Raw genomic sequence first — 15776 nt, 5'->3', positions numbered from 1 at the left:
TGATTCAGCAGAGCAGCCACGAACAGCAGCAGCTTAGCACAGTGTCCCAGCACCGTGCGGATCCCAAATGTTATAGGAGGCCCTCTGACAGAGGGCAGGCAGCAGAACGGGCCGAGGTGGGGGCAGTCTCACCCCTTAGGGCTGATCGAAGCCCTGAGGACTTTGGCCTGTCTCTACGTCTCCAGGAGAGGAGGATGAGTAGAAGGACTATCAAGCTGGCTGCTTTTTGTGGGGTGATGCTGAAGGGTTGATATGCAAATCTAACAAGAACCCCATATGTGCAAAGTACACACCAATCTATAGTAACGTTATTTATTACCAGGTACATAAAAGCAAGCTCAATACATTTCCTTTACAACTTTTTCCTGGTTTTTTCTTTTTAAACTTTTTTTTTAAACTTATTTTTAATTTCAGCTGTGCCCCTTTTATTTGCAAATAGTTTTGGAGTCAAAATAAGCAGAATATTTCCTGAATTTTAAGAATGTCAAAAGCAGATTCAATATCCACACACTGCTGCACGAAGCCCACTTGAAGGCAAAAGGGAAAAAAAATAAACATAAAACTCCAAACCTAATATGTCAGTCTCAGGTACACACTGCAGTGTTTTACAAAATGACTGTCTTAGGAAAAGTCTCCCTGTCCACAAAGGTTATTAAAACAAATGTTCATTTTAAAAGCCCACATTGTGGCACAGTTTTAGAAGAATATTCTGCTTAATATAGTAAGAGTTGACAGGATTTAAGACTTTCTTCACAGAGTACCTTTAAAAAGTCATATGGGGAGATTTAACAGCGTGTTGCTTTGTTCTTTTCTCTCCCTAAAAAAATTAAGGCAAGGATGCAATTGTTAGTCTAACTTGTTTTTCCTTTCTCTTTCATAGAAGAAACTGTCACCATCACGTTGTACAATGTTTTCACCTACAGATAACATTTTTGCAACAAAAGTATTCTGTGAAGGTGCTACAATCATAAAAACATGTTTTCAATAGGTTAGACAAAAATTGTAAAATGTTATTTACACCAGTGAAGTTTCCATTCTTTCAATAATCTCATGTAAAAAATACACAAAAATTTTCTTTCAATAAAGTGACAACAAGGAAACCTGGGTGGTGATTAGAAAAAAGCGCAAGAAGTATGCATTTGGATACATGAAGAACAAAATGAAATTAAGCTAGACATTTCTAACATACAAAGAGTTTGCAAGATGCTTTATCTCTATAGTTTCACTGCTGTCGTTCAAGACTTAATTGTTTAGAACATGAAAACAGCAACTGAAGGCTACTACTCCATGCAAGGACCAAAGCAAAGCTTAAATCACTCAGCTCTGCCATAGCTACCATATTGAGACAGAATACAAAAACATCCTCAGGCACTGAGCAAAACTGAAAAACATACAGAAGTCAAGGTGATCTTTCATTTCTGGAATTGGAAAGATTGCCAAGGAAGAAAACTTCAGGTAACCCCCTCCAGATGACGGTTCTCATTAGGAGATGACAACCATTCTGCTATGAATTCGCTCACACAGAAACTGCCTATGATGGAAGAGGCTCTTGAGTTTAGTGACCTCAAAGCACCTTTAGGTGAAGAACTAAGAAGTTTGGGGAAATGAAGCAATGCTCAGTCGGTATCAGGTCACAGTGCTCCCTGGAAGGCTCTCAGGGCGAAGTCCCAGCACGCCAGCAGGGACTGTAACAGATCCGCAGAGGTCCCAGCAGCAGATGTTGGTGAAAAACCCTCTGCATGTCAGCTTACAGAGTGGTATTGCAAAAGAAACCTTGCAAACAGCCCCGGACAGCCTTCACATGCCATAGTTATGAAAAGGGAAATTGTGACATTGTTACTTTTGTACATATTGTGTATTTCTTCCTCTACTTCCAAAGTCCTCTCTGTGCCTTTCAGCTTCTACCTCACAAATGTCTTCAGGTGCAAAGCAAGCAAGAATATTCATCTACAGGGGTATTTTACAGACAGCAGCTGTGGTTGTTTAAGTTCAAAAAAGGATGGAACAACTTGGAAGATCTGAGGAATTACTATAGGACCAAAGTCAGCCATGTAGACTGAGATGTGTCTGTTCATACAGCTTTCAAGAGCGCATCTAGAAATTCCAAACTGCATAAAATAGATTAAATCAGACCTGAAGCTCAAAAGGCCTGACAAGCCAGCAACTGCATCCTCTCTCTGCCATCTGATAAGCATCTGTGACAGCTGAAAATACTGAGAGGTCAGCTGATGATGTCAAACTGAGCAATCTGGCTTCTGGAAGGTAACGGAAAGAAACAGAACAGTACTGTTACATCGGCAATGTTGCACACAGTATTTCAGATGCAGGAGACACGGTATTTTAAAGTGACTTTCCAAACCAAGAACTGCATGTAACTTAACGAGTTATTTTGGGCCCTATTATAATAAAAGCAAACACACTATTGGACTGAAATTGGAATCTGTCTATAGAGAGATCTTGAGTTCCTTTATTCAGTGGGGATGAAGAAGAAATGCTCCTAACAACCAAGGAATGCATCAAATCATTTAACATTATTGGTGTACTCATAGGAAACTGATCACAAATCTAGGAAAACAGGTAAGCAGCATTTTTTTCACCCTCAAAAATTAAATCATTCTTGTGACCAACACAATCAAGAAAGACCAAACAAGAAGCATAAGCAGATCATCATCTAGAAATAAGCTTGTTGCGATGGGTAAATAGCACTGATAAAAGGCATTATCAGAGCAAATAAAGTTCCGACATGGTTGTACAAGGCTACAAGAAAAAAAAAGCAACAAGGAGCTCACGTGGTAATATAAGTAATGAAAAAGCTAGTTAAAAAAACACATTGTAAACCGGAGGTTTAGTTCATAAAGAGCAGAATGGCACATGGCTAGATCAAAGCCTAAGCACCACAAAGATAAGATCTACCATAAACCAAGAATTAAAAGGTCTGACAAAACCAAACAAAACCCACAAAACCAAACCACATCTGCATACCTTTTGTCCAGTTTTAAAGAGAATAATTTTCTCTTCAATAAACGGAGGTACATTTTCTTTCTTTCCAATATTTTGTTCAAAACAAAGACAAATAATGCCTCGTAAGAGTTATTTGGATCGATCTGAGTAAAACAGTGAAACAATTACTTCCCTGTGCTTGCAACACCATACTATATGATAATTACAACATTTATATTGTCCTGAAAGAGATTCATAATTTGGAGTGCCAAACAAATAAAAACAAAAACAGGAGGCACATTAGCGTTTAACCAGACAAAATCCAAAATAAAGGGAAATCCCTGTTCATACACACACTGTAGAATTGCCTCAAACTTGCTACAGCTTTCATGTGTTCCTTTTTACTTTAAAAATGTATTTCTTGATTAAAGCTCCAGCACAACAAAAGATGCCACTTCTTGAATCAGCACAGGCTTACAGCTATAATTACTACGAATTAAGAAACACGTGTGTACTTGCTTAATAAAGAATGAGCAAAAGACCACAGAAGGTACCTTGTACATTCAATTAACGTGACTTTTAGTCGACCTTCTATCAACAGAAAATCCTGTATACAGAGGTCTCGATCTTCATATTCATCAGGTAGTGATACTTGAAATGGAAAAAATGGCTTGAACCTGAAAAATACAGAAGAGAATTCAAATTACACAAATTGGACTACCACAACTTTAAAAAATGGTAATGGGATTAGAAAGAATCTTTAATGCTCCAACAGAGAAAAACTTCAATTTCTGCATATTTATTGCTCAAAAGGAACAAGCAGAAGTTAATAACACTTTTTGAACGGAGAAGATTGGAGAATCTTATTACAAGACCTTTTTGTAGGACTTAAACAGGTCTAAGGTGAAAAAATACTAAGACCCTAAAACCTAAACCGTCACAACACTGCTGTACTTAAGACGACTGATACATCCTAAAAACCCAAACACTTTAGTTACCAGGATTAATACTTCTCTTATTTTGTGAAAAAGATTTAATTGCCTTTTTTTTCCCCTTATCTTCTGGAATTAAAATGAAAATACAGGTACTAAATAGTTTTCCTTGAATTTTATTTCCCCCATCGCTGGCTGCATGTGACTCAGGGAAAGCAGTTCACGTTCAAAACACCAGTGTTTCACACCCGTTATCTCACCACATAACTAGCTCTTTCTGGTAAGAATACACTGACTCATAAATCCAGCTTTCAGTTCTAAATGGCCCCGTTTCAGGGCTGGACACGGCCGCGATGCAGGGGGAGCAGGAGGGGGAGAGGCCGCACAGCTGCAGCCCCAGCCCCTCTCACGCACACGCTGCCCCTGCGATTCCAGCAGCAAGGGCCCCGACCTCGGAAAGAGAAATATGTTATGGGAACGGCACTGCTATTTACACACAGTGTATGAGAAAGCACTTGCAGGGGCTCTCTGCTTTCCATTTTTACTCATTGCTCGTTTCCTACCACTTTCCAGTGCCCGGTTTTCCTTTGTCACCGCCAGCCTTCCAGCGAGTATTTCTGTTCGGAAGACGCACAAACAGCAGAAGATGAGCACCACTGCCTGCAGGACGTCTCTGCCATTTCATAAGAAAGAAGTCTTTCATAAAAACTGTTTGCTTAACCATCAGAAGCATCTGCTTGTCACATTCAGAGATCACAATATGTTCAGGAAACAGTCACATGGATCGGGATTGAAGAGTTTCAGAAATCCAAATAAATAATGGAGCGCCCTTTAACTGTCGACACACTCTTCAGGAGGGAGCCCGACGCCCTGGTTCGAGACACTTAAGTATTTGTGCTAGCATCAGCCTCGGACAAAGCCATGAGAAAGAGACTTCTTTTGTTCTCCTCGTGAATAAGTACATCTTAACACTCCGGTTATTTTACTGAAATCCAATCCCATTTCTAACTTTAATTTTGTTCCAAGTTTCTCCCTCATTAACTCCTCCAGAAAAAAAAAGACTGGATGAAGACAGACAAGTCAAAACACTCAGCTTTAAATACTATATACAATTATTTTGTGTATTAAAAATATGAAGCAATTAAATCACATAGGCCACAGTTCAGACTTACGGTACTCTTGTACCATAAACCACCAACCCAGAATACCCCTTATGCGCGTACACGATCTAGTTTGATATGTTACTTATAATCTTTAATAATTCAAGAACTGCAAAGAGAGGAATAGTAACAATTACAAGGGGGGGGACACCAGCAGTGCTATTTTCACTCTACAAACTGGGAAGAAGCCCTGCTGCTTTGGGACCCAGGCACCCCTGCCCTGAGCCAGGGCACAAACCTGCCGCAGAGCTCTCACGTGCAGCACAAGCAACAGCACTCCCTCTGTTAGGGCTGATTTTTCCCCTCCAACAAAGATTCTGCTCTGTTCAGCAAAAAAAGCATCAGTTAGACAACTGCACTGCAAAATAATGCAAGTTTGGGGTCAGTAATTACTTGTAGGTTTTCTGATTTTCAGCACAGGAAGAACTTAATTTCCATGAGCAGAGGCAAGAACGCAACATAAAACAAACAACAAAAAACCACCCAACTTTCCAATTAGTACCAGCAGCTATCTGTATGCTGCCTCCAAAATATCTTCCATGGATGGTTCCCCTTGGGAACCACCAACCATCGACCACCAGCAGGCCCCTCAGCGAGCTGCTGACACAAGAGCTCTGGGAGGGAGGGAGAAAGGATCCAGTAGATCACCACCACCTTTCTGATATTGCTGCAAATGCAAGGGTTTGAGTTTTTGGTACTGATAAGGCCCTGCCGTTATACATAGCATAAACAGTCTGCAGCCTATATAACAACAACAACAAAGCCTGGGCAAATCTGTTTACAGCGTTAGAAATAATAGCAAGAAGAAAAAAGCAAAGTTATCAACTAAAATGTTTAGTCAAACTAAAGATGCAGTCTCTAAAGTAACTTCAGAACAAAGTGTTAAATACTCTGCACACTGCAATCTTTTGCTACAGCATGGAATAAAGAAATAACCCTCAGAATAAGTCATTTTTTCTAGATTAAGAAAATGTTAATTATTATTTTGAAAGTGGAAATCAAAATTGAGATTTTTTTTTAAATTAACGCACCAATGTATTAAAGATGGAAACTCTAAAGTGTTAATGCAGTTATCTACAATAACACATAAAACACTTAAGAGTATATGCTAGACTTCGGGTTGTGACTTCGGGTTGTGCAGCACTTAACTAATTAAATTTCATTAAAAAAGATATAAGGTTAAAAAGCCGTCCCAGCAAAATTGCTCATCACAGCAAGGGTCTACGGTCACGTTCTTAGCAATAAAACTAATTTGCTAAATCCTTAGCAAAGAGTCCTAATACTTTCCTTACTTTCACCGGCATTAGCACCAAACCTTAACACTAGATTTTACCTGGGATACGGGGGTATTTATGCAGCTGCTGCTCTGAAGCCTTCAGCTCCTGGAAGGCAGCATGTGCCTGATCGAGGCAGCTTGGCAGCAGGACACGGAGCCCACGATGCCGGCGGCGCACGGTTACCTCTGGGCTGTACTGCGGGGCCGCACGCAGGCAGCCTGCAATCCCTGCATGTAACCCAGTGGTTCTCCGGGGTTCTCCCTTCTTTTCCCCCCATGGCAGACAGAGCCTTTAAGCCATTTTACCTCCTAAAGCAGTGTCCAACAGCCACAGGCGCTTCCCGGCTGTCACAGCAGCCGACCAGCAAGCGGGTGGCCCCGCCGCCTCTGCCCGCAACAGGGAGCTTTCCTGCCTACCAACAGCCACGTTGCCAACAAAACGAGCTGTCGTGAAATGAGCATTTACACCAGGGCCAATAAAACACACTGCTAATATGAACGTGAAGCTATCTTTCTTTGTGTTGATGCATCAGGAGAAGACTTTTAGCTAGCGCTTGCAGTAACGATTCAGTGAGGCAGGCAAGAGAACTCTGCTCCCAAGCCCTGCAGCATCTGCTGCCTTGAGAGCCCCGCTGTCTTCACGGCCCACACAATCCTACGAAAAGAAGAAATGACTATTTCCTGTCATCTCAGATTCATCATTATAAGGTAGAACTTATTTTATTAATTACTTTGAATAAATAACCATGTAACTTCTGTAACAGCTTTAAGAGGTGGCAAATACACACTTAAATTTAGTCCATCTCTAAGGAGCAAAAGTCCACCAATTAGAGAAATCCTTATCCTAGAGAAATGCCTTAGAGAAAATCCGTCACACAAACTAAAAATGAAAGTGTGTTTGTGCGCCTAGCAGGGAACCTCAGAAAGCCTACAAGAAGCCTATGAGTGAATTACAGGTGCGGAGGAATCACAGCTGGTCTCTGCAGCTGCCCCAGCACCCTGGGTGAGATCAGCCCCAGCAGGCTGCTCTCCCGAATTCACAGCTCTCATAGGCAAACTCTGAACAAGGAAAAATGTGGCTTCTATTTGGCTGTCTGTATCTTCAAACACTAATCCAGTGTTCTCCCTGTCTAAACTTTAAGCCGTAAGCAAAATGTAGCTACATGGAACTGCGGACCTCAATCAGCGGAGAACAAGCCCATGAGAAGTGCTCTGCAACGGGGCCGCTGGCTGATGCAGCCTGGGGAAAGGTTTTAGGACTCGACAATGGGCTGGGGGAATCTCAGAGTCTCTGCTGGCAGCACAACGGTTGAGAAAACATTACCAAAAGCTGCTTAAAGAAATACAGCATGTGTCTGAACCCCACTGACTTGGTACCAGGGTCCCCAAGGCACGTTTCTGCTGCGAGCACCTTAGATGCCTTTCACGCGGGGTCTGACGCTGCCTCTCCTTACTCTGCAAGGTCAAATGGCAAAAATTCATGTTCGTGTCACACGTCCTTGAGCTGCAAGGCAGGATTACACCAACTCGATCCATGTATCTGGAAACCTCCTTTTCAATTCCTAGCCTGTGAAATGATACCAAACAATATTGGAATTAAGGTAGAGTTTACTGTCTGTAAACTGTAGTTAAGGTTTTGTAAACTCTTCACCTTTTCCCTAGGAAAAAAAAGTCACTTTGTAGTTATACTAAAAAGCAAACGCCAAGTCCTTGCCTTGAAATCCCGCTTTAAAAAAAAAGTTTTTAAAAATGCCTTATGTTAGATGCTTATACTGCTTCTTCAATTTGTCTTTAAATTATCCATCCCCCTCCAAAAATTGATCTTATTTGTCCAGAAGTCTAAAATTTGAATAGCACGCGATTAAGAAAACGTTATAGAGCAGCATTTAATTTAATATGAAGAGGAATATACAGCAATCAATGTCATGGGAAATTTTAGCATGAAAAAAAAGTAAAAATAATAGTTAAGCTGTTGAGTAGCAAAAGTGTTTTGACAAGTACCTCAAGGCACAAACAGGAAAAAAAAAGTAATTTCACATGAAGAATTAGGTCAGATAATTATACTGAAAGATAATTACGATAAAGTTACTCGATTAACATACAGGATTAAAGATACACTTAAAATAGCATAACACGTAGCTCCTCCACACACAAAGCCCAGCAAAATGTTTCCAGACCCTGCCCGCAGCCAGTGCGTCTCCTCCGCACAAAAGCTCCTCCGCTGGGCTCACGCCGCATTTCAGAGCCACTTCAGGGGCTCCCTTGCTCCCATATCATCCCTCACAAAGCTGAGATCAAAACTGCATCTGAAAAACAAACCCAATTTGCTCCCCCTCGCCCGGGGGGGCTTGCAGAGCTGCCGCAGCCCCTTCCTTCCTTCCTTCTTTCCTTCCAGTCGCCGGCTCCGTGGGGGAGGCAGGGATGTGCGAACGCTCACCTAGACCGGCCGAGGCTGTAATTCACTGCTTTGCTTTCAGAAGGGCCTCGTCTATATTCCCAATAATAACCTCTTGGATAAATCGATTGCTTCCACAGCTCATACTTAACTGCAGTATTTTTAGTTGCATGAGGAAATCTATTAAAAACTCGGGAGGAAAAAAAAAAAATCAAGTTATATGGCCAAAGATCGCCAAGGGGTTCTGCGTTTCTGTTCATTGCATCTATTAAAAACGTCCAGAATCACAGCACGCACACACAAAAATAAGGCTAAATACAGACAGGAACAAACTTCAAAAACTCCCCGCAGCCCATTTCCTAATTCAATGAGCAGCAGGACTGACAACGCCACTTCTAAATGCAAGGCTAGGATTTTGTAAGCAGAGCTTCAGCTAAGCAGTGAGAAGCCGTTTCCAGAGTTTCTAGGAAAAATATAAAATATTACCTGGTTTTATTACGGAAGTTTGATATCTAAAATAGTGGTCTATAAAATCACAGGGTATCTGTTCAAGTCCACATTAATCACGTGTACTTTATGGATCCCAGCGCTACTTTGCTGCCATAAAATAAGATTAAACATCAACAGGTTTACGAATTTTTAATCGAGTTACAGATTTATGTCACAACACATTACCTGAACATTTAAATCTTAATAAACAAGGCAAAGAGAGACCTTAAATCTCAGAGGAGCCCACTAGCTAAGAGCGTGGCTATCGTTAGCAAGAACTATTTTGCATACATTGCAAGTCTGCAAAACTAGTTTACCACGGTAAATAAAGTAAAACAAAACCTGAAGTGAAACTGTTTAGTAAACCATTAATTTGCTTTTGTAAATGCTGCTATATTTGAAAATTTTAATATCCAAAATATTTTGGAAAAAATAAAGTTATTCAGCAGGTTGTTTGTGTTTTTTTTTTTGTTTTACACTTTTGGGAATATACAAAAGGCTTGTTAAATTACAAAATAAAACTCAAAAACACTGGAGTTATTTTTAGAGACAGCCTTTCTTTTTATCTGATTTACAGAAATACAAGTCACGAGTTCATAAAGTATACATTCAGAAAGTGATTGACACCAGATGATATTTTAATTCATAAAATCCCTCTGTTCTTACACCGTGTGTATCCACTAAAATTCTAAAATCTTACAACCTACTCCTAAAAGGGCATGACCACACTTATGACATTTCAAAAGTACTTATCAGTTTACATTTAGGCTCGCTAATGTTAAATATTATATTGCAAATAGCTTGTATCATTCTTCACACAGAAGATGTAGAAGTGGAACTCATCCTCATTTTGAAAACAATAACGGGTAGGGTGTTGGGTGTTTTGCTGTGTTATTTAAGTACCACCACTGCAGATTTTGCAAAAAGTACTTCTCCAGCTTCCACTGATTTCACAAGGAACGACGCTGCACGAGTGTCAGAATTCAGGGGACTTCAGGAACTCAGAACACACTCTTATTCAACACAGATATCTACTAATTTTAGCTTTACTCCCACCCAGGAAAATCTGACCCACGAAAAACAGCGCAGTAAGAGTAGGTTTATTTTCCCAGAAACCGTAGGCAACGCTGCAAGTCCCTCCTGGCACTCCACCCACTGTTACAGGATATTCTGCCACAGACTTGTAAGAGCCTCACACACATAAGCTCTCAATATACGAGCAGTCACTTTTTAAATCAAGACCTCAAAAATGCAGGGATTTAATTTCGTTTTTCCTCCAAAGATGTTTCACACATTTCCAGATTTAGGCGGCTGTCTCCTCCCTGCAGCACTATCAGTGCCTCCGAGGTATCTCCCATCAGTCGCTCAAAATGAGCGCTCAGAGCTTTAAGACCTACTTCACGATGGCTAATAAAAAAGTAAATATTCGAGTAGCTCTCTCAGGGGGGAAAAAAAAGTGGTACATTTCTTGTCCTGCTTTTATGAGAGAGGGAACTGTAAATACGGCAAGGGAAGTCTTGCCTTTGCTGTCTGTACTGAAAGAGCCAAAGGCAAAAAGAAATCTCAAATCAGGTTTATCAACACTACTTTCTTAGCACAAACAACATCAATTTGACCACACAGAGATTCTTTGCATTTCAAGAACAGTTTCCCAAGTTCCAAATTCTACATACACCGAGATAACTTCGCTACTCAACGCAGCAAACGACTCTTTGATCTCCTTGAGTTCGTGTTTCGTTTGTTTTGTTTTAAGCTACATGTGTTCTCACTGAAGCCGATTGTTGGTTCTAACTAAGCGAAAGATGGAAATCCTCAGGCTGAGGCAGGACAGGACACAACCTCCCTGTCTAACCGGGCAGCCTGAAGCGTGGCTCAGCCCCAAACGGGACAGAAGATGCCAAATGTGTCCTTCACGGAGAGCTGGAGCCAGGCAGGTGTGGTGCAGCAGCCACCCCAACAGGCAGCTCGTAAACATTCGAGAAGACTAGCACTACCAATGGCAGGAAGCAACGGGACACGAACAAAGCCACCCCAAGCTCTGCACCTTCAGCCAGTGGGGTTGGGTTGGTTGCAGCAACCACTGCTAGCAGAACTTCCCTACTTCTGCAGCCCGTTCTCCGTGAGGAGGCCTCAAGTCTCTCCACAGAGCCAACTCTGTGCAGCGCTGGTCAGAGGGAAGCGGTGCTGGTGCTCCCATGAAATCCCAGCTCAGCACACAACTTGCCCTCCGAACTCCAGTAGTTTTAATTCTCTACGCCAAGCACTAGCTCCATCGACACACCAAGCACTGACACCCTCCCAGACAGCTTCCTGAGGGGCCAGAAAATCACCTTTCAGTCTTTCACGCCTGAATAGGGCCTCTGACAGGCGTAACCCAGACACGGAGAACCATTTCTATCTGTTCTGACTCCAGACACCAGAGCTTGCACAGGTTTATCCCCACTCCTCCACTTAGCTTTGACAAGGCACCAACTACCGAAGCTTCTCCTCCATTTACAGCGCCCTAACCACCCCTGAGCACGCAGAAGATGGCCCAGCTCCTGCCCTTAAAGTCCTGCAAAGCCCTGGAGCCAGCCTGGCTCAGAACCCGCAGTAACTCCCAGAGCTGAGCTGAGCGATGGCTCACCCTGAAGTCCCATACGGGCAGCAGCATCAACCAAGGACCCACGGCACCGAGAGCTCAGCCACCCTGCTGCAGTGGTGGGCAGGGACATGGCACGGCACGGCGTGGCACTAAGGGGCTCATGCTGTGAGCAAACGGGACCAAATGATGCAGCCACTCTGCACAGACGTGGCCTGGGGACAAGCAAATAGAGGGGTGCAGAACTATTGGGCAGGATTCCTGCATTTCACAGGTCCCGCACCAACAGCAAGTGAGCTGTGACTGGTGAGGACGTTTGAAAGCAGCAGCTGCTCCAATTACCCTAATCCTCTCCCAGCATCCCCATAATGAATTTGGCTGTTTTCTCTAATTTGTCCTCCTTTCAGAAGGACACAACAATCCGAGTTTTTGCGGTATTGTTTTAAAACAATACTGCTGACTAACACTGCTGTTCCCACCCCACCTCCCCTTGTAATCCGCTGGGCTCTTCGCTTGGCAGCATCCGAAGTTTTGTTTTGTTTATTCTACCGCAGGGCCAGAAGGATGCAGGCCTATTCAGAAAAAAATCACCACCAGAAAGCCGAGTTGTTATGAAGTTTTCAGAACTAGACGGCATCATTTCCCCCGTTTAATTGCTTAGGAATTGTTCACCGAGGCAGATCGCTCGCAGCAGCGGCTCAGACAATTCTGCGAAGCCTTCTGCCGCGTCGCTGCGAGACCACGATCTTCAGTTCCCCCTCGTCCTGTTTCCTCGTCCTGTTTCAGCTCAGGCACACGGGAATAATGTTTTAAGTCATTTACTACACAAGCGATACCCATGTTCTTACTGCACAATGACTTACTTTTGAAATCCCATGTAAAAGTGTATTTGACAGGGCAATTTGCAGAGGCTGCAGTACTGTTTAAAGCATTTTATATATGAGGCACTAGTTACAGAAAGCAGCTGGTACATAACGCCATTATAAAAGCAGGCCATAATATTTGTAAATATTCTCTTCTGAAGGGGCATGTTTCATAACTATGTTGCTGTTTAAAGCTGACACAGGAAAATTCACTGAAGTTTAGCATTAAGACTAGGTTAAGAAAGTCATATTATGACTCATTCTTTATTAGATATCCACAGATTATTTCTTAATTTTTATCCAATATTTTAAAATAACCCCCCCCCCCAAAAAAAAAAAAAAAACCACCAAGAAAAAGCTACAACACCCAGAAAACAGAAGGAATGTGAACAGCTGGATGTAACCTATATAGGATTTAGGATCAAGAAACAACTTTGGGCACAGTCCCTGTACCCTTTTTCCTTGCTCACTTGCTGCCCAGCCCGAGTGTGTTCCCTTAATTTACAACATCAGAATCATTTTTAAGGTTTGTTTTTAATTTAATCCCAAATTTCCCTTGCAAGTTTTTACGCTTCAAGCAACACAAAACTTCTAAAAAAAAAGTTTTCCTGAATGACTGTCCAAATTTGATTTTCTGCTAGTCGTGTCTGGCAATTAATTACTGCCTTTGAGCACAGCCGTCTGATGAACTCTATCATCAGCTGATCTCTGTAATACAGATTTTTTTTTTTTTTGATATCTGATATGTCTTCAAAAAGATGAAAAGCACACTGCTGTACTGGGATTCCTGCATTTGGCATTACACGGAACAGCTTTAACAAAGCGGGTTGCGTGCAGTGCTCCTCGCAGACCGCCCTGCTGAAACCCAGCAGAGCTGCAAGTCCAGCAGTGGAATTAAGAAGTTATAAAGGTAAGCTGTTCCCATGCACTTTTTTAAGGCTAAAATAGATTACAACAGCTGCATAAATAAATAAATAAAACCCAACAAGACAAAGCAGTTCTCCGGCGCTGAAAAGCCTTTCTGCCATCTCACAAAAGCTAAGGCTTGCTTTGCAACGTGCACGTACCTGTCAGCTCCAGCCCTTACTGCTCCTTTTTTCACTACATGACCAGATATCCTGGCTGGGACCATCGAGTATCTTGAAGCAAAGTCTGCGTTTTAGCCCAGATCTGTTTGGCTTGAGAAATAACTGAGATCTGCTACCTGGTGAAGGTAAATTACAACAGGAAAAGTTTCCAAGGCGTTTGTGGACCTTCCTCCTGTAAGAATGAAAAACAACGTTCCGGCAGCAAAGACTCTGCTTTAGCCAGAAACTCAGTGATTGCAGCAGAAACTACTCAACTGAAGAAATTCCTAAATTTTAAGTTAAGCTTAGCGTATCCCTGTTGCCCTGAACAGCGTCTATAAAATTATAACCTCCCGATCCCCTTCACACAAACTGGCATCCACACTCACTTCCAAAATGAGAACTTGTCCACTGCTAGGAACAAAATGCTGAGATTCCTGCATCATCCAGAATGAGACCTGCTGAAAAAGCTAGTTGCCCCCACCTATCATTAATACCGGCTCATTGCTTTCTTCTGTACAAAAGCACAGTTTGAGTTTTCATATTACAGCAATTAATGGATTTTAGCTGACCAGGGTGGCACAAATTATCAGCTAAATTAACAAATCACAGAGGTACGTGACATTTTCCCCTTCATACTCATTTCAGCCAATAAAGCTTATTAATCCTAGCAGCGCTTCCAAATGTGAAATCTCCTATGATATCAAGGATAATCAAATGTTGAAATAGTTTTAAATCAAACAAGTGTGAACACAAACTGTAAACACAGAGGCATATTGGGCGACTTGAGGCAATCTCGGCAGGAACGCAGAGCAAGCAGTTTCCCATTGAAACCCCCACCACGAAAGGACCGGCTCCAGCGGGGAAACCCGCAGCTGGGGACCGAGCTCGCCAGCGGCTGGAGCACCGCACTGGTACCCCACTGCCTACTGAAGCCTTCCTCCTTATCTGCGAGCTTTCGGACCCAGCATTTCACCTTTTTGTTAGCAATGACGTTTTATGTTCTTTGTACAGAACCGGTACTATAAGAGAGCCTTATATTTCCACACCAAACGAGCTGCTGGGAGCTGTCAGCTGCCCATTTTTACAGATTCCTTCAAGGCACGGGGGCACAGATTTTACCTCCTTTTAGGCAGAGCCCACCCTCGGTTCCAGCATGCCCCCAGTGCTCCCCACATCACACACGTGCCCCCAGCTCCCATGGTCACAGCCCAGCCCCATGCTTGAACACGCTCCTTGCCTGCCGCCCGCAGGTGGCCCGGACCCAAAGCCAGGCTTTGGTCGGATGCCCACAGTTTGGGAACATGAAGAGCTCCCGTGTGCCCCGCATTTACTTTGAAATAAATTACCTTTCTAAAGATAAGAAAGTACAACTGTTTGTTTTGTATTTCATTGAGAAAAAATGAAAAATTATGACAAAGTAACTGACAACTGAATACAAAGCAAAGTATTTGCTCTCACTGAGCAGCCAGGTCAGCTCCAGTGCTCAAGAGCAGCGTTCAGAAGAACAGAAATAGGAAGAAATACGGTGAAAAAAAATATAAAGCATCATTCTGCCATTAAGTGTCAAATACCTTTTATTTTCAGAGCCTTCAATCACCACTCATATGAGAAAAGTTCACTGCAGAACTAAAACCAAGCATTTAAAAATACAGAATGGAAACGTGTAAAACAAGGCCATTTTCTTTCTATCGCCATCGCACAGATAACCTTTTATACCTTTTTTAGGACGCAGCACAGTTCAGTTGGAAGGGACCTGCAGCAACCATGTGGTTCAAGAGCCCGACCACTCTGGGGCTAGCCAAGAGCTCAGGGGTTCCCAAAAGCCTCCTGGGCAGACAGGCGTGGGGCATCGAGCGCCACAGGGAGCCCGCTGCGCCGTTTGCCCACCCTCACGGCAAAGCAAGATTTCCTTCTGGCCAGCCTGAGAAGAAACCAGCGCCAGTTTTCAAGTTTCAATTAAGAGAATTTGATGGAGATTTTATTTTCCGGTCAGGACAATTAACCCTGATGCTTATTGGATTACCACCTGCACCAAATGCAACGCTGAAATTAATTCTTTTATTTCTTCAT

General features: G+C 42.5%; 1 protein-coding gene across 1 annotated transcript in view; it reads right to left on the bottom strand.

The window, feature by feature from the left end:
- PDZD8 (PDZ domain containing 8) overlaps nucleotides 1-15776 on the bottom strand; it is a 57589-nt gene that overhangs the window by 34515 nt on the left and 7298 nt on the right. The window contains exon 2 of the mRNA XM_035547713.2: nucleotides 3495-3617. Within this exon, the coding sequence (XP_035403606.1) occupies nucleotides 3495-3617 (123 nt within the window). The remainder of the gene's footprint in view (nucleotides 1-3494; nucleotides 3618-15776) is intronic.

Source organism: Cygnus atratus, chromosome 7 (genome assembly GCF_013377495.2).
Source record: "Cygnus atratus isolate AKBS03 ecotype Queensland, Australia chromosome 7, CAtr_DNAZoo_HiC_assembly, whole genome shotgun sequence".
NCBI lineage: Eukaryota > Metazoa > Chordata > Aves > Anseriformes > Anatidae > Cygnus > Cygnus atratus.
The sequence above is the reverse complement of the archived record's forward strand: the minus strand, read 5'-3'. Positions and strand labels throughout refer to the sequence as shown.